The sequence below is a fragment of the Oncorhynchus tshawytscha genome, linkage group LG12 (assembly GCF_018296145.1).
Source record: "Oncorhynchus tshawytscha isolate Ot180627B linkage group LG12, Otsh_v2.0, whole genome shotgun sequence".
Lineage (NCBI taxonomy): Eukaryota > Metazoa > Chordata > Actinopteri > Salmoniformes > Salmonidae > Oncorhynchus > Oncorhynchus tshawytscha.
Genome location: NC_056440.1, coordinates 39,571,000 through 39,598,802, shown reverse-complemented (window position 1 = coordinate 39,598,802; position 27,803 = coordinate 39,571,000). Strand labels below are relative to the sequence as shown.

Here is a 27,803-nt window from a genome sequence, read left to right as displayed (position 1 = left end):
CTGCAGATTCTAGCTTTAAATAGTCTGCAATTAGTAAATGACGTGTAATAAATCGATATCAGGTCTCATGTGTTTAACTTTGTGATACTTCTAATGATGTCTGTCCCTCTGTGGGCACGTAAAGCGCTTCAGCTTCATGTAGACGTTTCACTAGTGTGATCGACTTTTAGCCTGTAACCATGTTTGGTATGACAATGACCATAGATCTGGGACATGGTAATTGAAATGTGCATTCTGTTACAAAAATCACAACGTCACCTTTCTATTTCTCTAAAACAATCCCATCATCCGTCTTTCATAGGCAGGTCAAATCATTAGATAAAATTATTTTATTGCATAGCTGACAGGAAAGACAAAGCAGATAGACAGAACAGATCAACAGTGAACACATCTTTATGAAAGACATCAGATCAGGTGACCTATTCACATACACACCTGTAGACAAATTATATCTTTACAGCTTCACATAAGGCACTTTTAGTGACATATCTTTTAACAGTGGAGCAGTGGGTCAGTGTGAACAACATACAGTACATGAAGAAAATGCACTGTCATTTTCTTTCTACAGTATAGATAGAAAGAAAATGCAGTGGCAATTTACTAATCCCCAGTGAAGTGAAGACATTGGGGAAGAAAATGTTTTGCACAGCACACCTAATATTACAGTATTCCATGAGAGATGACATGATTGGCGACAGTAAAACCCAGCCCGTGGTTATTTGAAAGTTAACATTTGACAATGCAGACAATTATTTGACAGACAAATGCATGCATTCTAATGACTATGAAGTTGGTTTTAGAATGAGGTTAAATTAAGGCAGGATGAAGTATGGCATGATACTGGAAATCATCTCTGCGCTTACTAGTGCCAGAGAGAAAAAAATATGACTCAACATGGTCACTTCCTGCAACACCTGCGATGCAGGTTCAGACCACCTTCAATGGGAGATATGATTGGTCCAGGAGATATTTGTAGGAATTCATTGCATGTCAATCTCTCTGGTGTCAGCAATCACCGACAGTGGAACCCATGCTATTAGTTCCCTTAGAACAGCCAATCATCTACCAGAATTTAATAATAAAGACGTCACCTCTCCACGGCCCTAAGGTTTTATAAATTCCATGTTCCATTCACATTATTAATTATATGTCTTGTATTACTTTAATTACAATTGTTTTTCAGAATGTTGAACAAATGTTCAGAAAATATTTGGAAAAATTGGAATGGTATCCGAACTCCTTCTCCCTCCCCACCCAGCTAATAAATGTCCCACACACTGCAAACTCCCCCCATCCCATGACAGACAGGCCTGAGATATTCCCCCCCTTTCGGAGTGGGCTCAGTCAGAGTCTTCGTCGTCAAGGTATTCATCGGCGTTGCTGTGTGTACGTGTGATATCTGTAATAGAACAAATCGGAAGGAAGAGCTTAGGCCAGTAACAGTGGTAGGAGATTCAATTACATTTCATGGAATTAAAAAAACATTTCCTCTATTAAGGGACCCATGATTGCAAAAGTACAACTATGTTCCAGTATGGACTGGACAGTTCTTTGTTGGGGGTTCCTCATTTTGTCATCTTGCATTCTTAGTAGTGTTATGTGTGACAATAAGGGCCCGTTTCACAGATACAGATTAAGCATGGTCATGGACCAAGAAACATGTGCAATAGAGATTCCCCACTGAAAGTACTTTTGAGTCCCGGGACTAGGGCTTTCATCAGTTTCCGGGAAAACGAAATAGTGTAAGGCTTCCACGTTCTGGCCTAAATGACTCACTGCCTCCTTGTTTCCTCTTGATGAGAGAGGCACACTGGGCATTGGTGGCCATCTCCAGAGCCAGCTTCTTCTCATTGTTTTTAATATCCATCCTGGCATCTGAAACACAAATACGGAAATAAACACAAATATAGAAAATGATTAACATACAAACAACCAGACATGCTCATACTAGGGTTATGGTCAATTCTAAATGGAACTCAGTCAATTCAGGAAGTAAAAAATAAAGAAAAGGGCTTATTTCGAATAAATTTTTAATCAGTTAAAACAGGAGAAGGTATGTGTCTAATTTTATATTTCAAATTCATATCACTTTCTGAATTGACTGACTTCGATGTGAACTGAGCCCCAAACCCTGGCTCATACACACACAGAGATGGGAACCTAAACAGGAAAAGAGAGCAACAACAAACAAAAAAAGATGGAACATGAAACGAAAGGTAGACGGGCTTACTCTTATTCAGTAACATCTCCACTATGTCGGAGTATCCCTTCCAGGTGGCAGCATGCAGAGCAGTGTCTCCCAGTTTATTCTGCAGCGGAACAGAACAGCCGACATGTCAAAGACCTTTCCCATCACATTTTTTGCATAATTCTCACCATGTAGGGACAGTTTCCCAGACACAGATTAAGCCAAGCACTGGACTAAAATGCATGCTCAATAAAGAATCACCTTTGAAATACTTATATATAAAAAATGAAGTTAATCTAGTCCTGGACTTGAGTCTAAATATAGTCTTTCGAGTTTAATACTGTATGCATCAATCGCATACAGCCCAATCAGGCTGTACATTTTTTTTTGATCAATCATAAGAATTTGCCTGAAACCGCATTTTCCAAATGTGTAAACTGTTCTTCTCACCTGCTGGTTCAACTCAACGCTAGACTGCCCCAGCAAGATCTCCACCACATCTGTCACAAAAATTACAACACAACATAAAACTGTCATACATCTCACAACAGCGTGTGCGTGTGTAGGCTGACATGCATTTGCTCTGTCATTCAAGAAAAAAAAAAAGCTGAGTGCGTGTGTGCGTTGGCACATTTGTGTGAGTGCATGAGTCTGTGCAACAATGCATGTGTTGTGGCATGTGTGTAGTAGACAGATCTGTTACCTTTGTGTCCTCCGTGGCATCCCCAGTAGAGGGCAGTATTCCCAGCTTTGTCCAGTCCATTAATTCCCACTTTGTTCTCCAGACACTCACGTAGCCAACTCAGATTGCCTGCGTCCCACGGACGCAAAAATGTAAATACACAAATAAACATGGGTGTGCAAATGAAGCAAGCATCACACCATTCAAATTCATACAGGTTATAAACAAACAATCAAAACGTAGTTTGTTATCGAACTATATGGTAGGTTTAGATTATTGGTGGTGCGGTGCACAATATTTGCTAATTGGGAAGAGTGAGTGACGCAGCGGGCCTCTTTTTGGTGCCTCACCTCGTTTAGCTGCCTCGTGCATTGGGTTGTCAATGGACTCTGCCTGCTCGGCCACTGTGGGTTGGGGAAGTCAAAAAGAAAAGTGTGATTTCAACAGAGCAACATGCTCCTTTGAAAACCACAGTTAGGGCATGAATCTATTAAGGGGCGCCTAGAATAATCAAACACATAGAACATGTTTTCTCAATCTAAAGACAAGTTCATGGAATAATGCATTTACTGACATGGATGGGCACCTCTTTTGCGATACAACTTCAACCTTACCATGAAACTTGCCATACGACATATCACATACAGTGAATGGTTTGTTTACTCACCATAATTGCTTGGGATGAGGCCAGTTCTTCCCCTGCAGGTTCCCTTCCACCAATTGCTGTCACTCTAAGGATGACAGACAGGCAGTGAGAGCCAATAACAATACAGAATGCTTGCATCCAGTATCTCAGAGGTGAGAGAAAAGACAGACAGAAAGAGAGAAAGAGAAAAAGAGTATGGGATACAGGAAAGACAAGATGTAGGGAAAAAGGAGTGGAAGATCGAGGACATTTTATTTTTTAAGAGTGCCACACAGACAGAATAAATGAGTGACAGGGAGAAAAGTGGACAGGCGGACACGGTAACTTACCGTATCAGAGATATACAAGATGTCTCCCTCTTCAAAGTAGAGCTCATCTGGCTGAAAAGCAAAAAATAAATAATACCATCTTTAATTTGGATTGGTGTGAGGCGGAGTGAAGGGACTAGACCAACCATTAGGAAAAGAAACACTAACCGTTCGGGGGTCAAAGGTGAACATGGCTCGGAACACCTTGACCTGGCCTATAAGAGAACAGAGAGGGAAAGGAACATGAGTTTGAACGTATACAACTGTGCAGCGGGTCTCTCTCTCTCACACGCACACACACACACAGCACAAAAAGATCCAGACATGCTATCACACACATTTTCCGACTTTTCAGATTTTGTTCTATCAGATCCATTTACACAGTGAACAGACATTGGGTCCTCATCCACACACTCCAAGGCTACAGGCCTTAGGGCCTCTGAAGACCCACTGAACTAGCTTGTCTCAATCCCAGGGGTAGGATGTTACCAGATTGGTGTTAAGAGAAAGTTAAACTAGGTCATAGGCACAGAGAAACCAGGGTGGTGTTCATTAGGCACAAAACTGAGTGAAGGGGATACCTGCAGGCCTTCTTGTCCAAAAATAAACGTCAAATGAACATGACTCAGGCATAAAGAAACACTGTTTATGCAGAAAGTGCTCAAAATGGAAATCAATTAGCGAACTGAAAACACTGGAGTATGCAAGCCTTTATACTGCTTTCTGAGTGTAACACCTGTTTTACACTAGTGTATACACCCTTATGTTATACTAGGGAAATTGTGTTTCCATAGCTAGGGCTAACAGTGAGGACTTGTGAAGAGCAGAATCAACAACCTCTGCATAATTAAAACAGTTACTTTGTGAGAAGGCGTTATAGTTTACAGTTAGCCATTACGTAAATGAAAGCTGAAAAATACCAGTGGCCTGGCTTTGGCCCCAAATGAGAGCAGGTCTGCCAGAACCATGGCCCAGGAAGACATGGGTGCCAACCCACGTAGATGAAAACAGAAAAGTCTGAGCCTTTTGGAGTGAAACACTGGGGTAAATCTTATATGGAAATGCGGCAGAGATTTTCTCTCTGTATACACTGTATATACTGAGCCACACATTGTTCGAGAGAGAAGCTGCAGTTGAGTTCATAGACAAACCCTGCTTTATTCAGCTCTGTTCCCGGAGTGGTTCTGCAGGCCCCATCCTGCCCCTGTGAAAACTCTGGGGCCTGTGCCGACTAGCCCGCCCACAATACTCTCAGCCTCACAGTCTGAGCTTGCTATGCAGCGGTAACCCAGGACATAGCTGGCTAGCTGAGAGGCTACAACTCTATTTAGATTATTATTATTTTTTTTTAAATATATGTTTCTAAGTAACTTTAGTACTGTGTAGGGCAAGCACCTGGATAATTAAATGCCTGTGTGTGTGGGGGGGTGCTAAGCAGCTTTGGGCAGGCACAGGCTTGTGGGGCTCTGTATTTCAGGAATGATTCATTCTTGGTTCAGGAAAAACCCCAAAGGTAGGCCTAAATCAGAATGACAGTCTTCATGTTAGTAACAATCTCGAATTTAAAAAGGTTAAAAGAAAAAAATAGAAAAACAAAAAGCAAAACTTTGGTGAGTGAGTTTATACAATGTCAAGGGGTCAACTGCTTTGTGCATGTTACCACCATGGCATTTCCAGTGCCCCAGTGTCTGTAAATTAGACATGTCGACGATGAGTATCACGTGTCTCCTCTCTAACACCCAGGATGCTCTGATTCAAACTCCCATTAGACAGCTCTACAAACGTTATAATGTTAAAATACTTTCGTTGCTCGCCGAATATGGAGTGTTGCTGTTCAACTATCTTCAACTATTCCCGTTACGGCCGGTATGTACTTCCAAAAAAAAAAGGTAAATATAAAAATGTAGAGGCAACCGATAAAAATGCTTATTCGGCACATCCATTCTATCACTCTTCCGTGCCACGCACAGGTCGGAAGTCTCCAACAGCTCAATACATTTGATGTTCCGCCCTGATTTTACTTTCATTGTTGATTTGTTTATCTTTCATGGAAGATTCTTTGTCCATAAAATGAAGTGGGCAGAGAACAAACCCCATTTTCACATTATTTAAGATATAATTAAAATATTATTTTGAAATGATCAGTAAATGTAAAAACGAAAAAGCAATACGCACCAAAAGTATTTAACTAATTGAAAATTAATCTTGATATGTAATACCCCTGTCTGTTAGGTTTATGTACTCTTGTTTGTATATGTCTGTTTTTTTGTATTTGTTGCGTTCATAATAACATAAATAAATAATAATAATTCAAATAAAACGTTAGATGTTCCGAAAAGGCATTTTTTTCAGTTGCTTGCACATTTTTATTTTGACATACCGGACGTAACGAGAGTAAATGAAGATAATTGCTCAGCGAAACGCCATATTTGGTGAGTCAAGGTAGGGTTTTCACTAACAATGAATTCATGAGAAGGTCCGCCCCCATTCATTTTCAACGAGGGCACGCAGAGAAATGTGCGGGGAGAGGTGAGCGGCGAGAACCCTGCTATCCGAGCGGTAAAAAAAGTTGACCTCGGCTCTACTTTATGCAAATGTTAAGCGAAGTGTTGGAGCGAAGCACAGTCAAGAGGAGGCGCCGCTTCTGGTCAGAACCCATTGTATATTTTGACATAACGCTTGCAGAGCTGTGTAATTGCAGTTTGAATCTGAGCTTCCGGGGCCCGGTTTCACGTTAGCGATGGAATTTAGCCTTACGTGTGTTTTAATTATGCATCTTTCCTACAATGACCGAAGCTGTAGCATGCGTTTCCCAAAACACAACGCAGAGAGAACGGTCGCTAAGTGTGTGTTGTTAGAGAATGTGTCAATACCGATAGGATCGAATGAAAGGGAGCGCTGCTCTCGGATCAGCTTCCTCATTAAAATTTTATTTTAGAATTATTTCACAATACTGACGACGGATCAGCTCCTAGAGAGAGATTACCACCTATACCTGCAAATATTGAGGCGGCTTATTCTAATGCTTAGATAAAAATGCACTAAATCGTAGATTTGACAAATCATTGCGCACATTAGGCTACACATCATGAAATATATTGAGCCAAATTACGGACAGTTGCAAAATAGAACAATTGATTGAACAAATGTGTTTAAATATGATTGAAATAGGCCTATAGCCTACTGTTTATTTGAATAAAGTTTTTAATTTGCCTGGTTACCCAAACCCCTTGCTCTGTCTGGCCAAACGCTATGCCACGCCCACGGATGTTAGTTTCTTCTCCGCCTTGAGGGGTTTCTGCTCAAATCAAATGTGATGTAATTAAGCACAAGGAGCAATGAGTAGGATTCAAATGAAATTGTATGTGTCTTATGCTCCATAAACAACATGTGTACACTAACAGTGAAACGATTACTTACAGGCCCTTCCCAACAATGCAGAAAGAGGGAAAAAGATAAATACAAATAACAAGGAATAAATACACAATGAGTAACGATAACTTTGCCATACACACGGGGTACCAGTACCAAGTCGATGTGTAGAGGTACGAGGTTGATATGGACATATACTGTAGGTAGGGATTAATTATATAATAAAAACACAGAAATACGAGCCTTAAAATCCGGAAACTATCATTTAGAAAACAAAATGTTAATTATTTCAGTGAAATACAGAACTGTTCTGTATTTTATCTAATGGGTGGCACCCATAAGTCTAAATATTGCTGTTACATTGCACAACCTTCAATGTTATGTCATAATTATGTAAAATTCTGGCAAATTAATTACAGTATGTTAGGAAGAAATGGTCTTCACACAGTTCGCAACGAGCCAGGCGGCCCAAACTGCTGCATATAATGACTCAGCTTGCACTGAATGCAAGAGAGGTGACAACTTCCCTAGATAATATTGCCTGCTAACATGAATTCATTAACTAAATATGCAGGTTTAGAAAAATGTACTCCTGTATTGATTTTAAGAAAGGCATTGATGTTAAATACATTTGTGCACCGATTGTGCTTTTTTCGCAAATGCGCTTGTTAAATCATCACCCGTTTGGCGTAGTTGAAGTAGGCTGTGATTCAATGTTAAATTAACAGGCACCGCATTGATTATATGCAACGCAGGAGAAGCTAGTTAACCATCAACCATGTGTAGTTATTAACTAGTGATTGTGAAGATTGATTCTTTCTTACAAGATACGTTTAATGCTAGCTAGCAACTTACCTTGGCTCCTTGCAGCCACAAGGTCCTTTTGATGCTGCACTTGTGTAACAGGTGGTCAGCCTGCAACGCAGTCTCCTCGTGGATTGCAATGTAATCAGCGTCCAAAATGGCTGATTACTGATTGTTATGAAAACTTGTAATCGGCCTTGCCGATTAATCAGTCGACCTCTAGTATGGACGATGATAATTCCTTTGTGATGTGGACAGAGAGGAACTTGAAGCTCTCGACCTGCTCCACTACAGCCCTGTCGATGTGGCTGGGGCGTGCTCAGCCCTCAGTTTCCTGTAGTCCACAATCAGGGTCTTTGTCTTACTGACGTTGAGGTAGAGGTTGTTGTCCTGACACTACACTGCCAGGTCTCTGACCTCCCTCCCTGTAGGCTGTCTCATCATCGTCGGTGATCAGGCCTACCACCGCCCGTCATCTGCAAACTTATTAATGGTGTTGTAGTCGTGCTCGGCCACAGTCTTGGGTGAACAAGGAGTACAGGAGGGAACTAAGCACGCATCCCTAAGGTGCCCCTGTGATGAAGGTCAGCGCGGCGGATGTGATGTTACCTACTCCCACCACCTGGGGGCGGCCCGTCAGGAAGTACAGGATTCAGCTGCAGAGGGAAGTGTTTAATCCCAGGATCCTTAGCATAGTGTACATGGTACCAGGGCACAAAAGAAATAGGGCCAAACGATCCTTTGTCTCAGCGGCAATAAGGCTCCTGAATGTTTAAAACTACAAGTAGGACCAGCAGGCTGGCCTACAGCTAACATTGTGGATGACAGAGTGTTATGTACAGGTTAACCATTGATGACGAATTGCACTTATTCTACCTGTATATTATGTCATTTGTGTTATGTGTGCACAGAGCCACAACCAAAATTTCCCCATGGGGATATATCTTAGTGTGTTTGCTTTTGATAAAAATTCTTCATCTGCCTTCCCAGTGAAAACTATACTGTACAAAAATATAAAATGCAACATGTTGGTCCCATGTTTCATGAGCTGAAATAAAGGATCCCAGAAACGTTCCATATGCACAGAAAGCTTATTTCTCAATTTTTGTGCACAAATTTGTTTACAACCCTATTAGTAAGCATTTCTCATTTGCCAAGATAATCCATCCACCTGACAGGTGTGGCATATCAAGAAGCTGATTAACATCATGATCATTACACTGGGGCACCTTACACGGGGGACAAAAGGCCCTAAAAAAACTAAATGTGCAGTTGTCACAACAGAATGCCAGAGATGTCTCAAGTTCAGGGAGCATGTAATTGGCCTGCCTACTGCAGGAATGTCCACCAGAGCTATTGCCAGAGAATTGAATATTCATTTCTCTCCCATAAGTCACATCCTGTAGTCCTAGTTCACCCACGACTCCAACACCATCATTACGTTTGCTTACGACAACGGTGATAGGCCTGATCACCGACAACAAAGAAACAGCCTACAGGGAGGAGGTCAGAGACTGCCAGGACAACACTCTCTCCCTCAACTACAGGAAAAGGAGGGCTGAACACGCCCCCATTCACATCGACGGGGCGGTAGTGGAGCGGGTCGAGAGCTTCAAGTTCCTTGGTGTACATATCACCAACAAATTATCATGGTCCAAACACACCAAGACAGTTGTAAAGAGGGCATAACAACGTCCTCAGGAGTCTGAAAAGATTTGGCATGGGTCCTCAGATCGACCAAAAAGTTATACAGCTGCACCATCAAGAGCATCCTGACCGGTTGCATTACTGCCTGGTATGGCAACCGCTCGGCATCCGACTATGGCGCTACAGAGGGTGGTGCGTATGGCCCAGTACATCACTGGGTCCAAGCTTCCTACCATCCAGGACCTATATACTAGGCGGAGTCAGAGGAAGGTCCCCAAAAAATTCAAAGACTCCAGTCACCCAAGTCAGACTGTTCTCTCTGCACCGCATGGTCGCTGCGGCACCGCTTGCCAAGTCGAGGTCGAAAAGGCTACTTAAAAGATTCTACACCCAAGCCATAAGAGTGCTGAACAAGTAATCAAATGGCTAACTGGACTATTTGCTTATTTTCATTTTAAAAAATTGACATACTGTTTTATCTATGCATAGTCACTTTACCCTTACATGACCTTATTTACCTCGATTAACCTGTACCCCTGCAAATTGACTTGGTACTGGAACCCACTGTATATAGCCTCGTTATTGTTATTTTGTGTCACTAAATAAACCAAACAAAAAAAAATAAAACAATTCTTAGCTGCATTGTTGCTTAATTAAGGGCTTGTAAGTAAGTATTTCACGGTAAGGTCTACCTACACCTGTTGTATTTAGCGCATGTGACAAATACAATTGTATTTGATTTGAGACGGGCGCTCCTCTGTCACCGCTTTTGCCCGTTCACGTCACGGGCCATAGACCGGTGCCCCGCGGCTCAGCATAATCGAACACGCCCATTGGCAACTTTAATTGTAGTCAACTTTGCTCTGAAGTTATCGGCGGTCACAGAGAGAGTTAAAGCACGTGATTATATGTTTACCGTAGATCTTCAGTGTATAAAGTGACGCGGGAGGGCAAAACAAGTCTAAAGACGAGCTTTGATGTTCTACGACTGGTCTGAGGCAGACATTAGATTACGAGCGTTTAAGTGCAACTTTAATAACGATGGTTTTTGGAAACATCTCGGAGATAGTTCAAAATTAACTTAGCCTAAATATATTTTGGGGGGTATCGGACCTTAGACGATAGATAAGAGTCACGTCATGCTCATCGTCGACGTCTCAAATGCCGCGTTCACGTACTAATCGGAACTAGGAATCTGACATTTCCGACTTGCTAACTGTTTGTAGTTATACACGTGCCGCGTTCAACCAGTTGCGGAATTTCGCACAGACACTGGGGCAGGTTTCCAGTACTGAACCACAAGTGCAATATGTAGCTAACCATATAAAATGTTTAACATTGGCTAAAGCAACTCCACACAACTTTCTGGAAGTTTTTAGGATGGGACTGCACACATTGCAAGCAACTGTGCATTTTGTGTGTGGCCAGCCTGATAACGTCAGCTAGTTAACTTGCATTACTGTGAAATGGGGAAGTCACGTTAGCCATGATGACATAGCCATGGGATCTACATCTAGCTAGCTAGATAATTTTGTATCTAGCTAGTTCGTAAAGATAGACAATAAGGACGACAGTGAGAAAAGGACAGAACTGAAATCTGACTGAAATGTTCAATTATTCAAGGAGATTACTGGTCAAACATTTGGCTAGCTAGGTGTGTTACACTTGCTTGATGCCGGGATGGAAGAGGAAGTTTCAAATAGCTAACGTTAGTTCGCTTAACGTTTTCTAGCTCATTATCACGCAGTTAATCGAATACTTACCTGGTTTGGCTGGCTTGGGAGGCGGTTTGGACATTTTCAGACTTTAAAGAGTAGCTACGCGGTATCTTTTCTGAAAAAGTTGCTTACCGTCCTAAAATAAGAGGTACTGTCTCACTTCCAATAAGGAAGTAGGCTACTGTCTGACAGAACCAGCTAGGCGGAAAACTAGAAGTGCGCATGCCCACTGATAAATTACTAATATTTTGGTTAGTCTGAGGTAAAATATGTTCTAGTAGCTAGGTAATATAATTGGATAGAGTTGTATTACAGCCTCGACATCAATAAACTTGAGCTTTTCACAGCTAAATGCAAAAATATTATCAGCCCTGAAAAATGGCTTCTAATGTCTTAGCTCGTATCTTTATCAACAAGTAGAAATGGACTGATGACAACAGAACTAAAACAGCACACTTTAAAACATGGTTAATGTAGTATATTTTGCGTATTTAACGATCCTAAGGAATGTATCGCATATAGCTAGCAAAAGTTTTATTTTGAAATGTTAATTCATTTAATATTTCCCTGCACCCACTACAGATTTTGTCCCAGGACAGGGCAGCCAGGGGTCGTGCATCGTGGAGCCCTTTAAATGATGACGTATTAATGCAGAATCGCGAATCCATCGTCCTGCTGTGGAATAGCGGAACCACTATCAGTACTTTCATAAAAGTACTCTAAAATTAGCCCTGTTTTTATAATTTATCTCAATTCTACAAGAGGAGGTTTATGTTACCCGCATTTGTCAGCATTCAACGGGACAATTTCACAACCTCCCAACTAGCTTCAGCCATGAGGACCCTTGTCGTTGGAATTGGAGGGTAAGTGTTAATGTAAGTGCTATTATTTGAATCTGATCTGAAATGATCTGATCTGACGAAACCTTGTTATTTCAGAATCACGACCATTCAATCTGACCATTACATCTGAAATGTAGCTGCATTCTTTTGGGCTTTTCTTTTGGCCATTGGGGTAGTTGACGTGACGCCCCCTTTTTTTGGTCCATAATGGCAAACAATTTAAATTGGTTAAAATTGTGACATATTACTAAAAGCTTTGTGTGTTTATTACACTTCATGCCGTGTATTTATTTTCTTACTATTTTGAACCAACGCGGTAATTATGCAATGTTTTGACTGTCCCTTGTAACCTAATGGAACTTAATGAAAACATTTAATAACATTTCCTTCACCTACTCTTGTATTTATGACATCTATTTCAAGAAACAGTAATCCTAGTCCCTAACAGTAGGCCTAGTCCATTCATGATATTTCCAAATAGTTCTGATTGATTACACGTTATCGTTAAAATCAATGTCCACATGGTGTGACACAATGTAGTCCTAAAAACCGGACATGAAACCTCTTCTTCGTTCAGCCATTCCTATGGTCAAAATGATGTGGGTTTTGGGATAAACGTTGAAAATGCCGCGTTCAGTTCATGTCGGAAACTCGGAAACTTCTGATTTAATAACTTAGGCGGAAGAGTCGGATCTCGAGTTTCCCACTTGGGCGTTATCAGAATCAATCAATAGGATGTTCTATCTACGCAAATAACTTAATGTTCGTTTTAACACGGAGTTTCTGACAAATTGAAGACAGCATAACACAGGTTTGGGGGGATATGTTATACGTTTTGAATTATGAAGCCTTTTTGCTTATTTTGATGACATGAACGCTTCAAAATGCACACAGAGGCGTTAACTCGTGAAGGTTATCTAATAGAACAAGATGTATAAAATATTCTAAACGTGTGTTAAATGCAGACTATATTTTCGGGGTTTATAATTTAAAAAATTACAAAAATTTCCCCATAGGCTTTGGCCAACTAGCCATAGTGGAGTTAGTCACCATTAGTGACTACAAGACGAAGCCATTACTTTTGGTCTCTATGTGATTCTTCTTTCAGCTGTATGAAGAACTATACGCAAAATGTATATTGTCACCACTAACTGGACAGGGGTGAAAAAATGTACAAATGAAAAGTAAATTCCATACAAGGAAGGGGAAATTATCATTTAAAGAGCGTCTGCCCCTAAAAACTAAAGTGTAAATAGTTGTGGTCATAGTCAGTCTCGTATCAAACGGAGTTTTGATCCTCAGTGGACCACAATGAGTAAATTAAGGTTGGGTTTGGATTACAATTATGTCAACAAATCATTCCCCCTTTTGCGAAGCTCCACGTGCAAATCGCCCCTCCGCCCACTTCGCTTCCCTTCATTTAATGGGGCACTGCTGTTGTTTCATCGCCCCCAAACAACGCGTTCAAAGGATCACGGCCTTTGGTTTGAGATGTAAAAGCCCTATACGGATTGACCATGTAATGCATAATTCCAGCAGGATGCACAGCCAACAACCATTGTTTGCATGCCCTGCCGAAGGACCCTATCATCATGCGGGATATGTGGTTGGAGTTCGTTGGTCCCAAGTGGTGGTGAGTATACCGGTGGCTAGACCACCGACTGCTGGTTATGTAGCTGAAGTTAGCTAGCAGCAGGCTAACAACTAGCTAGCTGGCTAACGATAGCCTACCTCAATGCAACTTTGATTTGGCATGGAAAAACGATGACATTTCAAATAAGTAATGATGGTGTTGTCGCCCGATTGACTTTAGCCAGCAAGCAAAGATTGAGGGGACCACTGTATTTTAGCTAGCTAACATTAGCATTGCTAGTTATTTTTGTCTTCAAGGTAAAATTGACGACTACATAATATGGCAAAGTTGATTCCTACAAATTATATGCCTACTTTAGCAATTTCATCGTATTTCCAATGCACTCTAATGTTGTGTAATTTAGAGGAAATAGTCACAAGCGAGGTGCAACCCATGCCTAGACTCTAGGGCACGAATACATATTGACTGCAGTTATGGTGATACTCATGTCTGACTACAACAGTGTACTAACTAGCAGCAACAAACTCAAACCAACCCAAGGCCATAGCAAAACATGTCACAGTTGGTTGCATAGTCTAATGGTGTCACTGGCCTGAATGTAATCTAATCTGGAGTCAGTCAGTCTACATCTGTAAAGCACAACATTAGCTTCCAAACAAGATTTAAGTTGTTTCTCGAGCTATGTTTATAATTGAGGGATGATGACAATCGTTGACACTGTTTTTCTTTTAGACAAAGTGCACAGTTGGGTGCCAGACTGATCCCCTGGTCATTAACGGATGCTGGGACCTACCAGAAGGAGCAAAGGTGGGTATCGTAACATGTCCAGCAATGTGATTGCAATGGTTTAGCAACCTCAATCATTTCATTCACTGTTCACTTTCTATTTTCACAGCTTGTCAGCAAGATCTTGGAATAAAAGTGTGTCATGCGACACAAGTAGGCTGAATCACATCCGGCTATGATTGGGAGTCCCATAGGGCGGTGCACAATTGGCCCAGTGTCATCTGGGTTTGACCGGGATAGGGTGTTCATTGTAAGTAAGAACTTGTTCTTAACTGACTTGCCTAGTTAAAAAAAAGTGTTCCTGTGATCTTTCCTCGGTTGTCAGTCTATCTCGACTCCTATGAAAAGGACAGGAGGCCTCTGATAGTGACTTGAGTTACTGCCCTGATGATACTGAGGGCTTCATCAACAACGACAAATAATGTGAATTATGTGAAAAGTTGTATTCAAATATACCCATCTTGATAAACAATTAGGCTAATAACCCCAGCCAAGCAGATACAACTAGTAGTCATTTCTGTTGTGAAGTGCATTAGAAAAAAGCTTTGTCCATTTCTAAAGAACAAAATTCAATTTGCCACTTGGCATTTGATAGATACTTTATGTAAACTGACATTATTTGTGGCTTATTTACATAGATGCATACAATGTCCAGGGCATAACCTAGCCTGGTGGAACCAGCCTGATTGCTGTGTTCACCATTCTATTTCATTTCTGTCTGTGTGTGTGTGTGCGTGCGTGCGTGCGACCAGTATCTTTGATGAGAGGCCAGGAGCTGATCTACGTTGCTATGCCCATCAATGCGGCTCTGGAAAAGAGCTCAACTCCAGCCTCGCCTCTTGCCTGCTCACCAATGGTCATCGATGGGGAGGTCAGAATTAGGTAGGTTTTATCTGACTTGTTCAGACTTCAACATAGGATAGGTAATATCTGACACACAAACATGTACTAACTGCCACTGGTAATAGAAAAGTAACTGTGTGTATGTGTTCACAGAAACATGTATGGAACCAGTACATGGAGACTTGTAAGGTGATGTGATGAGGTCCAGACGGACAAATGAGCTTGATACTGATGTCTCTGAATGGAGAGAGAGAACTGGCACTCGTGTCTTGTAAAATTATAATACCATCGTTTACTTGTATTGTCTTTTTTGATTATTGAATTGAATGGTAGGAAGAAACCCTTTGTATTCTTCACCAGGATCAGGGAACTCCTGTTGTATACAGGACACTACACAGGAAGGTATGACCACTCTGATATCTTTGCCAAGATGGCCCCATTACCACCGGACAAAATGTCGATAGGCACAGTATCTGTATCGGCTGGGAAAGACAATGAAAGATGACTGGTACACATTATATTAGCAGAACACGGCTTCTATGGTATTATGCGAAGGGTTATTTATTATACATGGACCTGTTACTACATTTGAAAGATATCAAAACACTTACTTTTGAATATCTACATAAATTCAGCAATTGCATTCTCATATTACTCTGTAGGCTACTGACCTATTCAAAGCTTCATCCGACATCTCACCATACATCTGCCTGTAGTTATTGAACTCAACCTAGAGACGTTTTTTGTTGTGATAGATGGGATGTGTGTTTAACAACAAAACCGAGGCGTGCTCAACTGTGGGGCAAAACAGACTGCTTTGTTTTAGATTGTTGACCACATGTAAACTATTTAGTCTCCAATGTTTATTGAAAACATTAATACATTGTTAGTAGTTGGTTGGCTAGCGAGATTTTGCCATATTAGCATTGACATGAAATTTGTCAAAACACCACAACAAGACATGTTATCAAGAACAAGATAAAACTCGCTGAAACGAGTAATTTACGATTCCCCACATGGGAGTTTCTTGTTATGGTTGGTAGCTTGTTATGGTTGGTAGCTATCTTGCCATCCATAATCACAAAAACTCAGACTTCTGGCCCATTGAAGTGAGTGCATCGTTTTCGTGACGTCAGCTAATCCATCTATTGAGTGGGGGAAAACCACTTTTTGCGGGCAAGGTGCTGACTAATTGATGTGTCTTGGTGATAGCAAGGACACACCCAAGAAACATCCAAACCACACCCCCAAGCCAACTCACATTTGGCTTCTGTCATGGCATCAGCATTTCTTGAGGAGCAAGCCAAAAGACCAGGCCAAATCAGCGGGTGCGCAGTTCCCTTTTAATCCACACAACTACAAAAAAAGTATTAACCCAAAAAATATACATTCCCACTCCTTACCACTCCTTAAGTAATTAGGAAACTCAAATACCCTGCTCAGGCTCTGGGGTCTGAGAGGGTGTGACCGCACGAGACAAGACTCCATGTAGCTCCTCAGATGTAAATAGTGTTAATCCCAGAGTTCAGCTGCAGAAACAATGTTGATCATTGAGCTTTCTTGACTTCTTCCGTACTAGTGCAGTTTGGTTTTTCACCATTTCTATAAATGTCACAATCTACTTTCTTCACATGAACAATTTCTGGGTCCTACCGGTGATACTCAGGCTGCAGTGTAGGCCTACCGGTCTTCACTGCCGTCAGACCTTCAGAGATACTCGATCGTTCTACCTTTTTGACAGCCTCCCCATAAGAGACTCTCTCAACTTCCCTGATTTTGTTCACCACTATAATTACAACATTTTGCTTCCTGGTCATTCTCTAACACTAAACATGTGAAATCTCTTTCATAGTGATTTCTTTTCTCCCACATCTCAGCTTTTCCCGTCTGTAGACACTTCTTACATGTCCAAACATTTTACAGCAAGAACATTGTAAAGACCGCTTACAAAAAGCTCTGACAAGATAGTACACATGTCTCAGCTGCACTTGAGTAGGGAGAGACTTCACATAAAACATATAGAACGGACTTCCTCTTTCTGCCATTAATCATTCTTCAGAAAGGAAACAGCCTGTAAAAATATGTAAACATTTATTAAAGAATGAACAATGCAAGTATTAGCAACATAGGTTCTGCTCCTTCAGGGTACCTCACTGCCCAATCAAAGCGTAAATGTATAAAATTACATAAAAACAGCAAGCGCAGTAAGCTAGAACAATCCCCCAACAGGAAAACAACTTAACAGGTGGAGGCTGGGGTGATGGTGGGAGTAAAAGAAGCAAATGCATTCTAGAAGCAGGATGTGTGACCAGAACCGGTCATTTTAAATAGACCGCCAAATAAGGCAGGCGTGATTGCTACTATCGTCTAATTGGCTGAGGTGGGAAATCGATTCCCATTCCGAACAGGAATAATTTTATTTCAGAAAGGAAACGCCACATAGAAATATATGTTTTGCCATTTATTAAGGAATGAATAATGCAAGTCTTGGCAAATATACATGTTTAATTATTATATATATATATATATATATTAGGCTCTGCTCCTTCATGTTAGCTCACTGCCTAAGAAAGTGTCAATATATAACATGATCTACAAGGAGTGAGTGCAGTAAACTATACCAATCCCCCAAAACAGCAGAACCATATGCCAATCTACACATAATACCCCATAATGAAATATTAGCAAATGTATTAAAGATAAAAAAACTAAAAAAACATATGTAAATAACATAAGTAATCAGACCCTTTGCTATGAGTCTCGAAATTGAGCTCCGGTGAATTCTGTTTCCATTGATCATCCTTGAGATGTTTCTACAACTTGATTGGAGTTCACCTGTGGTTAATTCAATTGATTGGACATGATTTGGAAAGGCGCACACCTGTCTATATAAGGTCCCACATTTGACAGCGCATATCAGATAAAAAAACAATCCATGAGGTTTAAGGAATTGTCAGTAGAGCTCCGAGACGGTACCAAAAAAAATGTCTGCAGCATTGAAGGTCCCCAAGGACACCGTGGCCACCATAATTCTTAAATGGAAGAAGTTTAGAACTACCAATACTCTTCCTAGAGCTGGCTGTCTGGCCAAACTGAGCAATCGGGGTAGAAGGGCTTTGGTCAGGGGGGTGACCAAGAACCCGATGGTCACTCTGAGAGAGCTCCAGAGTTCCTCTGTGGAGATGGGAGAACCTCCCAGAAGGATAACCATCTTTGCAGCACTCCATCATTCAGGCCTTTATACTAGGGTGACCAGATGGAAGCAACTCCTCAGGAAAAGACACATGACTGCCCGCTTGGAGTTTTCCAAAAGACACCTAAAGGACTCTGACCATGAGAAACAAGATTCTCTGGTCTGATGAAACCAAGATTGAACTCTTTGGCCTGAATGCCAAGCGTCACATCTGGAAGAAACCTGGCACTATCCCTACGCGGAAGCATGGTGGTGGCAGCATCATGCTGTGGGGATGTTTTTCAGTGGCAGGAATGTGAGACTAGTCAGTATTGAGGAAAAGATTAACAGAACAAAGTACAGAGAGATCTTTGATGAAAACCTGCACCAGAGCACTCAGGACCTCAGACTGTGGCGAAGGTTCACCTTCCATCAAGACAAATACCCTAGGCACACAGCCAAGACAATGCAGCAGTGGTTTTGGGACAAGTCTCTGAATGTCCTTGAGTGGCCCAGCCAGAGCCCGGACTTGAATCCGACCTAACATCTCTGGAGAGTCCTGAAAATAGCTATGTGGGAGAAACTCTCCAAATACAGGTGTGCCAAGCTTGTAGCCGTTTTTGCTTTGTCATTATGAATTGGAGTGGGTTTCGGTTTTCCGGAATGATGGTGTTGTGAGCCATGGCCAACCTTTCAAAGCACTTCATGGCTACCGATGTGGCATAAAAGCAGATACTGTTTTTCTGCTCTGAGCAAATAAGAGTAAAAGTGTAGCTTTACAAGCAGGAACGTCACGACTTCCAGAACATCCGGTGCTCAGCCCTGAAGACATGGTGCTTTCATGCGCTGTGCTCTTCTGACACCAAATAATAAACACTTCTTAATATTATTTAAATGGATTGGGGTCAATGGAATATGGTGTTAGGTAATTTCGTAGCTACTGTTAATAAAACAAATCTACTAGCAATACAAATTACAAGTGCATAACTAGATGGTCATTTTCCATGAAGAAACATTTTTGAAAAGTATTTGTATCATTATTTTGTTGCAATGTTTTCATAAACAATGTACAAGATTTCATTGGCAATAAAAACAAACAAAAAGCCTAATGTTGATGTTAGTCACATTACTGCTAACTAATGTGAGCTTGTCATGCTGTGCACACTGTGCAGTTCCAACATAATCCAAAGGGTGGCAGCCTAGATCACATGCTTTGCAGGTAATACTGTTCTGGTTTCGTGCAATATAGCAGGATTGGGTAGGCTGCCATCCTTTTGGATTGTTGGAACTGCATAAACTCAAATTAGCAGTAGGCTTGTATTGTAATTGTAGAGTGGGGGGACACAGAACTTTTGCAGATAATATGTACATACTTGGGTACCAAACACTTGAAAATCCAAATTGTATTATTTGTGGTAATAAATGACAGATTCCAAGGTCAATTAGCTATAGGATAATATTAGGAATCTGAGAAAAGTTTTTGAGTTTTACTGTAGTGACAACACTTCACAATTGTACACACGTGTATGCCAGCATTCAATACTCCCTCCAACTAAATATTCACGTTTGTAAATTATATTACACAGTAATAGGTTGCCAGTCCATTCATTCAGATTAGAAATGAAACAAAATGATACTGTAGGTAAAACATCCAAACTCTGTGTGTGTGTGTGTGTGTTGCGTTACAACAGTGAAAGAAAGCTACTTTCCTGTTGAGGGTAGCATCAAGCTACAGTTGAAGTCGGAAGTTTACATACACTTTGGTTGGCATCATTAAAACTTGTTTTTCAACAACTCCACAAATTTCTTGTTAACAAACTATAGTTTTGGCAAGTCAGTTAAGACATCTACTTTGTGCATGACACAAGTCATTTTCCCAACCATTGTTTACAGACAGATTATTTCATTTATAATTCACTGTATCACAATTCCAGTGGGTCGGAAGTTTACACACATACATAAGTTGACTGTGCCTTTTAAACAGCTCGGAAAATTCCCCAAAATGATGTCATGGGTTTAGAAGCTTCTGATAGGCTAATTGACATCGTTTGAGTCAATTGGAGGTGTACCTGTGGAAGTATTTCAAGGCCTACCTTAAAACTCAGTGCCTCTTTGCTTGACATCATGGGGAAATCAGCCAAGACCTCAGAAAAAAAATTGTAGACCTCAAGTCTGGTTCATCCTTGGGAGCAATTTCCAAACGCCCGAAGGTACCACGTTCATCTGTACAAACAATAGTACGCAAGTTTAAACACCATGGGGCCGCGCAGCCATCATACCGCTCAAGAAGGAGATGCATTCTGTCTCCTAGAGATGAACGTACTTTGGTGCAAAAAGTGCAAATCAGCAAAGGACCTTGTGAAGATTCTGGAGGAAACGGGAACACAAGTATCTATATCCACAGTAAAACGAGTCCTATATCGACATAACCTGAAAGGCCGCACAGCAAGGAAGAAGCCACTGCTCCAAAACCGCCATAAAGGTTTTGAAGGCCTCCATGCTTGCACATGCTTTTTCAGTTCTGCCCATAAACGTTTTATAGGCTTGAGGTCAGGGCTTTGTGTTGGCCACTCCAATACCTTGACTTTGTTGTCCTTAAGCCATTTTGCCACAACTTTGGATGTATGCTTGGGGTCATTGTCCATTTGAAAGACCCATTTGCGACCAAGCTTTAACTTCCTGACTAATGTATTGAGATGTTGCTTCAATATATCCACAACATTTTCCTTCCTCATGATGCCATCTATTTGATGCCATCAGTAATAATCTGTCTGTAAACAATTGTTGGAAAAATTACTTGTGTCATGCACAAAGTAGATGTCCTAACCAACTTGCAAAAGCTGCAGTTTGTTTAACAAGACGTTTGTGGAGTGGTTGAAAAACCAGTTTGAATGACTCCAACCTAAGTGTATGTAAACTTCTGACTTCAACTGTGTGTGTGTGTGTATATGTATGTATGTATGTGTGTATATATATATATATATGTATGTGTATGTATGTATGTACATGTATATATATATATGTGTGTATAATATATATGTGTGTATAATATATGTATATGTATATATATATATATATATATATATATATTATACCAATAGCTAAAGTGATGTATTGGAAAACCTCCCAGGTATTTGTGGTGTAATCTGTGTTTGAAATTCACTGCTTGACTGGGGTACCTTAGAGATAATTGTATGTGTAGGGTACAGAGATGAGGTAGTCATTCAAAAACCATGTTACCCTATTATTGCACCCAGAGTGAGTCCATGCAACTTATTATGTGACTTGTTAAGCACATTTTTACTCCTGAACTTATTTAGGCTTGCCAATAACAGAGGTTGAACACTTATTGACTCAAGACATTTCAGGTTTTGTAAACTTTTCGAAAAACATTATTTGACTTTGACATTATGGGGTATTGTGTGTGTTGGCCAGTGACAACAAAGCTCAATTTAATCAATTTTAAATTCAGGCTGTAACATATCAAATATGGAAATAGTCAAGGGGTGTGAATACTTTCTGAAGGCACTGTACATAACCAGCTACATAACCAGCAGTCTATGGTCTAGCTACCGCTATACTCCCCACCACTGGGGACCAACGAACTCCAACCACCTATCTCCGCATGATGGGGTCCTTCGGCAGAGCATGCAAACCATAGTTGTTGGCTGTGCATCCTGCTGAAAGCATGCACTGCAAGATCAATCCGTATAGGGCTTTTCAGTCTCAAATGGCCATGATCCTTTGAACGCGTTGGTTGGGGGCGATGAAACAATGGATCACTAAGTGAAGGGAAGCGACGCAGCAGAGGGGCGATTTGCAAGTGGAGCTTGGAAAAGGGGGGGTATGATTTGTTGACATAATTGTAATCCAAACCCAACCTTAATTTACTCATTGTGATGCACTGAGGTTCCAAACTCATTTTAGTTGAGACTATGACCAAAATAATCCTATTTACACTTTTGTCAATTTTGACACTAGAATAAATGTTTGTCTCATATTGATGCCACAGGCTGTTTTCAAAGGGATTAGTTGTTTTTTAGGGGGAAGACCTTTTTGTTGCAACTTTGTTCATTTTATGTGGTTCTGAGTGCAATATTTACATTTTCATTCTCCCACAACCTATTACCCACCAGCAAGTCATTGGCTCCATTGTGGGTTATACTCCAACAACCCTCCAACAGAACACCTCTTAAGCGGCATCTCGGCTCCCACGGCTTCGGCTGTTGGTAGGTCGGGGCCTCCCACTCATACGGGTGCGCTTCAGTCTCCTCCATCACTAGATGTGCACCTCGCTGTTTGGCCAGCTAGACCTCAGTGTTGGGTTCTACCTGAGTGATTCTGCCAGTCTTGCCTGAAAGATTAAGCCATGCAAGTCTTAATACATACGGCCGGTACAGTGAAATTGCGAAGGGCTCATTAAATGAGTTATGGTTCCTTTTGATTGCTCCTACGTTACTTGGATGACTGCAGCAATTATAGATCTAATACATGCCAACAAGTGTTGACCACAGATGCGTGCATTTATTCAGACCCAAAACCCATGCAGGGTTCTCTCGGACACCACAGACGCTTCTGGTGACTCTAGTGTATAACCTCGACTGGTGATGCGCTGACATCTCATTTGAATGTCTGCCCTATCAACTTTCGATGGTACTTTCTGTGCATACCATGGTGACCACGTGTAACGGGGAATCAGGGTTCGATTCCAGGGAGGGAGCCTAAGAAACAGCTACCACATCCAAGGAAGGCAACAGAAAATGACCCACTCCCGACTCGGGGAGGTAGTGATGAAAAATAACAACGTAGGACACTTTCGAGGCCCTTCAATTGTAATGAGTACACTTTAAAACCTTTTAATGAGGATCCATTACTGATGTTTAGAAGTTGGAATTTTACAGTGGTCAGAAACTTCTGAAAGTGTTATTAATTATGTTTAAACCATCACCTTTGACTGCCTGTTGTATATTGTCCATCGGTGTGACATCATGTCCTATGGGGTGAGACCAATAAATAAAAGGGGGAAAAAAGGTGTTGTCTTCAACATAATGTAAAAATAATTACAAAGCATGAGGCAGGTAACATTATCATAATACACAAGTAAACTAATTATCTAGGTTTTTGTCAAATTACTGTGAACCTTACTCAAAATGTAATGGGGGAGACAAGTTGTTTATCCTCATTCTACAAAGAAGTTGTTTTTTAAAATTAAAATTCCAGAATATGATTAGAAGTAACTGGTAATGAGTAAAATATTTTTGTCTATTTGAGAATCATTAAACCTTTTATATTAGCATTAATTGTGATGTCACACACCTGAGGACAAATTCAAGGCCCCCCTGCATGAAATGAATGGTTCATTAAATTGAATTTCTTCAAATTATCGAAGGTTACCACATTACATTTAGAATTGTTTAGACAGTTTATTGCAATAGTTTTTTTAGAATAAATACTTTTTTCACTTTTGATTTGGCCATATGGCAACACCCATAGATAGAGAATCAGTCATTGAAGGCAATGCTACAAATGTACAGAAGATAGCCTTTCGACAACAATTTAACTAAACAATTACCCTGGCTTATATGCATTGATCTGTTCCAAGGAAACACTATTAGCATAACGATGGCCAAATCAGGTGGACATTTCAGCAATGCACATTGCACACCAAAGGGTTGTCCTGTGGCGCGACACCTCATCACTCCACTCAAAGTAATTGGAGTATGTCTGACACAGATTAAACCCAGTCCTAGTATACAAATCCAACTGAATGCCAATGGCTTAATCTGTTTCCGAGAAACCTGCGCTTGGTATGTCAGGCTGGAATCTCAAATCTTCACCTGATTTTAAGATTCCAGTCATTTGTGAATCTTACCTTGTCATGTCTCCAGGATGACCAATGGGGGGAAGTCGACCATGTCCAGTAGTCTGCACCTGCGGATCCCCAACAGCTGCATCATAGCACAGGATGCTTTCTTCAAGGTCCTCTCCCTCCTCCTGTCTCCTCAATTCAACTTCTTCATGGTCCTCTCCCTCATGTCTCCTCAATTCAACTTCTTCAAGGTCCTCTTCCTCCTCCTCCTGTCTCCTCAATTCCACTTCTTCACGGTCCTCTCCCCCATGTCTCCTCAATTCAACTTCTTCATGGTCCTCTCCCCCATGTCTCCTCAATTCAACTTCTTCATGGTCTTCTCTTGACTCAGTTTTTAAGGAGGATAGGGAAGAAGAGGCTCCGTGTCAGTGGTCATGTCTTTCTCTCTCTCCCTTTAGGATGACTCTGTGATAGCTGTGGACAGCAATGGGTTCAAGCAGTATGATGGTAGGGGAAGAGTTTCTTTCTATTTTATCAGCAAGAAGATACATTTCAGAAGATCAAAAAAGTTTAACCTCATTGAGTGTACGTTTATCGAGTTATTACTTATTTGTAAATGTAAACAATAATGTGACCTATTACCAAAGTTTACATTTACAAATAAGTCATGAGTCAGTGAAACTTAGTGTTCATTTGGAACTCAACACTTTTTAACTTGACTGTCTGATACATTTGTAGTGCTTGATGCGCTCCACATGGACAGAATGATGAGCAAGATTGAATCATGGCGGAAGGACCCCGGTTCATTCCTAGCATCTCAAAGTCTGAGAACACAATGCTCTGTAGGAGAGGAGGTGTTTGTGCTCATCGTCGAGGGCTTCTTGATCTTCAACTACGGGTAACTAAGAGAAAATGGATCTTTCCTCCTATGTGTCGCTCTCCTTCTCCCTCTCTCGGTATGCCCTTTGTCTGTTGTCTGCATGATGAGAATAATTATTTGTCTGGCTTTTTGTTTCATGTTTTGATTGGCAGGCCCTTGAACGAATTAATGGACAAGAGATACTTCCTTGAAATTCCTTATGACGTCTGCAAAGAGAGGAGAGGGTGGGGCTAATCTTTTTTTTAAAACTCCGATATAATTGCAATGCTTGGATATAATTATTCAGATAGGCCACTGTATAACCTGTGGCTGATGAAAAAAACAAGCCTTTGGCCCACCTTTCCTGTGATTGACAGCTCGAGGGTGTATACACCCCCTGACCTGCCAGGGTACTTTGACGGATATGTGTGGCCAAGGTACCTGAAAAACCGGCAAGAGATGGAAGACATGGTATCGGATATTGGTGAGTTTTTCATTTAGAAGATATAAAGATCTTCCTTTGCCAGGTTTGTTTCTGATAGTCGTTGTTCCTCCTCACTCCATTGCTGTTAAAATGCTATTGCCTTAGATCATTCTTTCTGATGCTACCATAAGGTTTGTTTCCTTGTCACTCATGCTTTGTTTCCAGTCTTTTTGGATGGATTGAAGTCAAAGGAGGACTTGCTGGATTATGTCTATGGGGATGTAACCATGGAAATACAGAGTCTCATGGGTACGTTTGCTCCTACAAAAAATGAAGTTACTTACCTACTCAAAATTAAACTGTTTTTTTTAAGAGTGATTTGTGATTAGACACCAGAATGATTGGGCCAATGGGAACTGAACGAAAGGGCACTCAATATTTTAATGTTCCAAAATCTTACTTTATTTTGTTGTCTTGTTTTCCCAGGGAAAGACTAAGCAGTTTGATTTCTCAAACGGTTGCTGGAATCTGGAAGAGTAAAAGAGACAATGTGTTCAGAAACAGATGTGTTGAAACTTAGACTAATGTTTACAGCCACAGGAGAAAGACAGGACACACACACACACACACACAGTGCAGAACAAACTTTCATGTTAAATCCATGTTACTTTTACTCCAGTGAGGTAAATCTTGTTTACATAGTTTTTTAACTAAGAAAGTATTTTTGCAATCTACAGTACATTTGTTTTGTTCAATCTATAATGGTTATGTACATAGTTAAGGAGTGCAAAGTATATAAGCAGTGCAGACTCTTGACTAAAGTTAATATGGGAGGCAGGTAGCCTAGTGGTTAGAGCGTTGGACTAGTAACCGAGAGGTTGCAAGATCGAATTCCTGAGCTGACAAGGTAAAAAAATTATTTAGTTCTGCCACTGATAAAGTCAATTAACCCACTGTTCCTAGGCCTTCATTGAAAATAAGAATTAGTTCTTAAATGACTTGCCTAGTCAAATAAAAGTTAAAATATATATATATATCTATATATCTATATATATACTGTATATTTCTCTGTTATACTGCAGTGTTACAAAAATATTATGGGCACTATGAAATTCCTGAGTTCCTGAGTAGTACCATGGCAGGAAATTAATTGATTAAAAGGTTGCTGATGTGTGGTTTGGCTCTTTAGCATGCCAATGAAATAGTAGCTCACTATTGCATTGTTAAACTGTACAATGTACCAGACATGGGTATAAATAATATGCCATTTCACAAATGCTTTAACCCAAGCGACTTAGTCATGCATAGATGTTTTTGTATGGGTGGTCCCAGGAATCAAACCCATTATCCTGCCGTTGCAAGCGCCATGCTCTACCAATTGAGCCACAGAGGACCACCATACATACAGTTGAAGTCGGAAGTTTACATACACCTAAGCCAAATACATTTAAACTCAGTTTTTCACAATTCCTGACATTTAATCCTAGTAAAAATTCCCTGTCTTAGGTCAGTTAGGATCACCACTTTATTTTAAGAATGTGAAATGTCAGAATAATAGGAGAGAATGATTTATTTCAGCTTTTCTTTCTTTCATCACATTCCTAGTGGGTCAGAAGTTTACATACACTCAATTAGTATTTGGTAGCATTGCCTTTAAATTGTTTAACTTGGGTCAAACGTTTCGGGTAGCCTTCCACAAGTTTCCCCAAATAAGTGTGGTGAATTTTGGCCCATTCCTCCTGACAGAGCAGGTGTAACTGAGTCAGGTTTGTAGGCCTCCTTACTCGCACACGCTTTTTCAGTTATACCCTTTAATTTTCTATAGGATTGAGGTCAGGGCTTTGTGATGGCCACTCCAAAACTTTGACTTTGTTTGGAAGTATGCTTGGGGTCATTGTCCATTTGGAAGACCCATTTGCGACCAAGCTTTAACTTCCTGACTGATGTCTTGAGTTGTTGCTTCAATATATCCACATACTTTTCCTGCCTCATGCCATCTATTTTGTGAAGTGCACCAGTCCCTCCTGCAGCAAAGCACCCCCACAACATGATGCTGCCACCCCCGTGCTTCATGGTTGGGATGGTGTTCTTTGGCTTGCAAGCCTCCCC

General features: G+C 40.8%; 2 protein-coding genes across 9 annotated transcripts; one reads left to right on the top strand and one right to left on the bottom strand.

The window, feature by feature from the left end:
• Positions 1-311: 311 nt before the first annotated feature.
• On the bottom strand, positions 312-11,568 carry LOC112263256 (osteoclast-stimulating factor 1). Its single transcript, XM_024439331.2, has 10 exons — positions 11,411-11,568; positions 3,993-4,039; positions 3,846-3,896; positions 3,538-3,601; positions 3,221-3,274; positions 2,892-2,999; positions 2,639-2,688; positions 2,231-2,309; positions 1,777-1,875; positions 312-1,399 (listed from the first exon to the last, which is right to left on the bottom strand). The coding sequence occupies exons 1-10, from the start codon at positions 11,442-11,444 to the stop codon at positions 1,341-1,343; spliced, it is 645 nt and encodes a 214-aa protein (XP_024295099.1). The 5' UTR covers positions 11,445-11,568; the 3' UTR covers positions 312-1,340.
• On the top strand, positions 5,644-27,098 carry nmrk1 (nicotinamide riboside kinase 1). Of its 8 annotated transcripts, none has more exons than XM_024439326.2 (13): positions 5,645-6,471; positions 11,948-12,228; positions 13,747-13,840; positions 14,534-14,608; positions 14,697-14,837; positions 15,340-15,469; positions 24,491-24,581; positions 24,870-24,918; positions 25,150-25,309; positions 25,444-25,515; positions 25,648-25,754; positions 25,920-26,003; positions 26,181-27,097. In XM_024439326.2, the coding sequence occupies exons 6-13, from the start codon at positions 15,348-15,350 to the stop codon at positions 26,189-26,191; spliced, it is 696 nt and encodes a 231-aa protein (XP_024295094.1). In that variant the 5' UTR covers positions 5,645-6,471; positions 11,948-12,228; positions 13,747-13,840; positions 14,534-14,608; positions 14,697-14,837; positions 15,340-15,347; the 3' UTR covers positions 26,192-27,097. The 8 variants fall into 8 exon arrangements, with proteins under 8 accessions (XP_024295097.1, XP_024295094.1, XP_024295093.1 ...); XM_024439325.2 differs by having other exon boundaries at positions 13,744-13,840; XM_024439327.2 differs by having other exon boundaries at positions 11,948-12,240.
• The last annotated feature ends 705 nt before the right edge of the window (positions 27,099-27,803 follow it).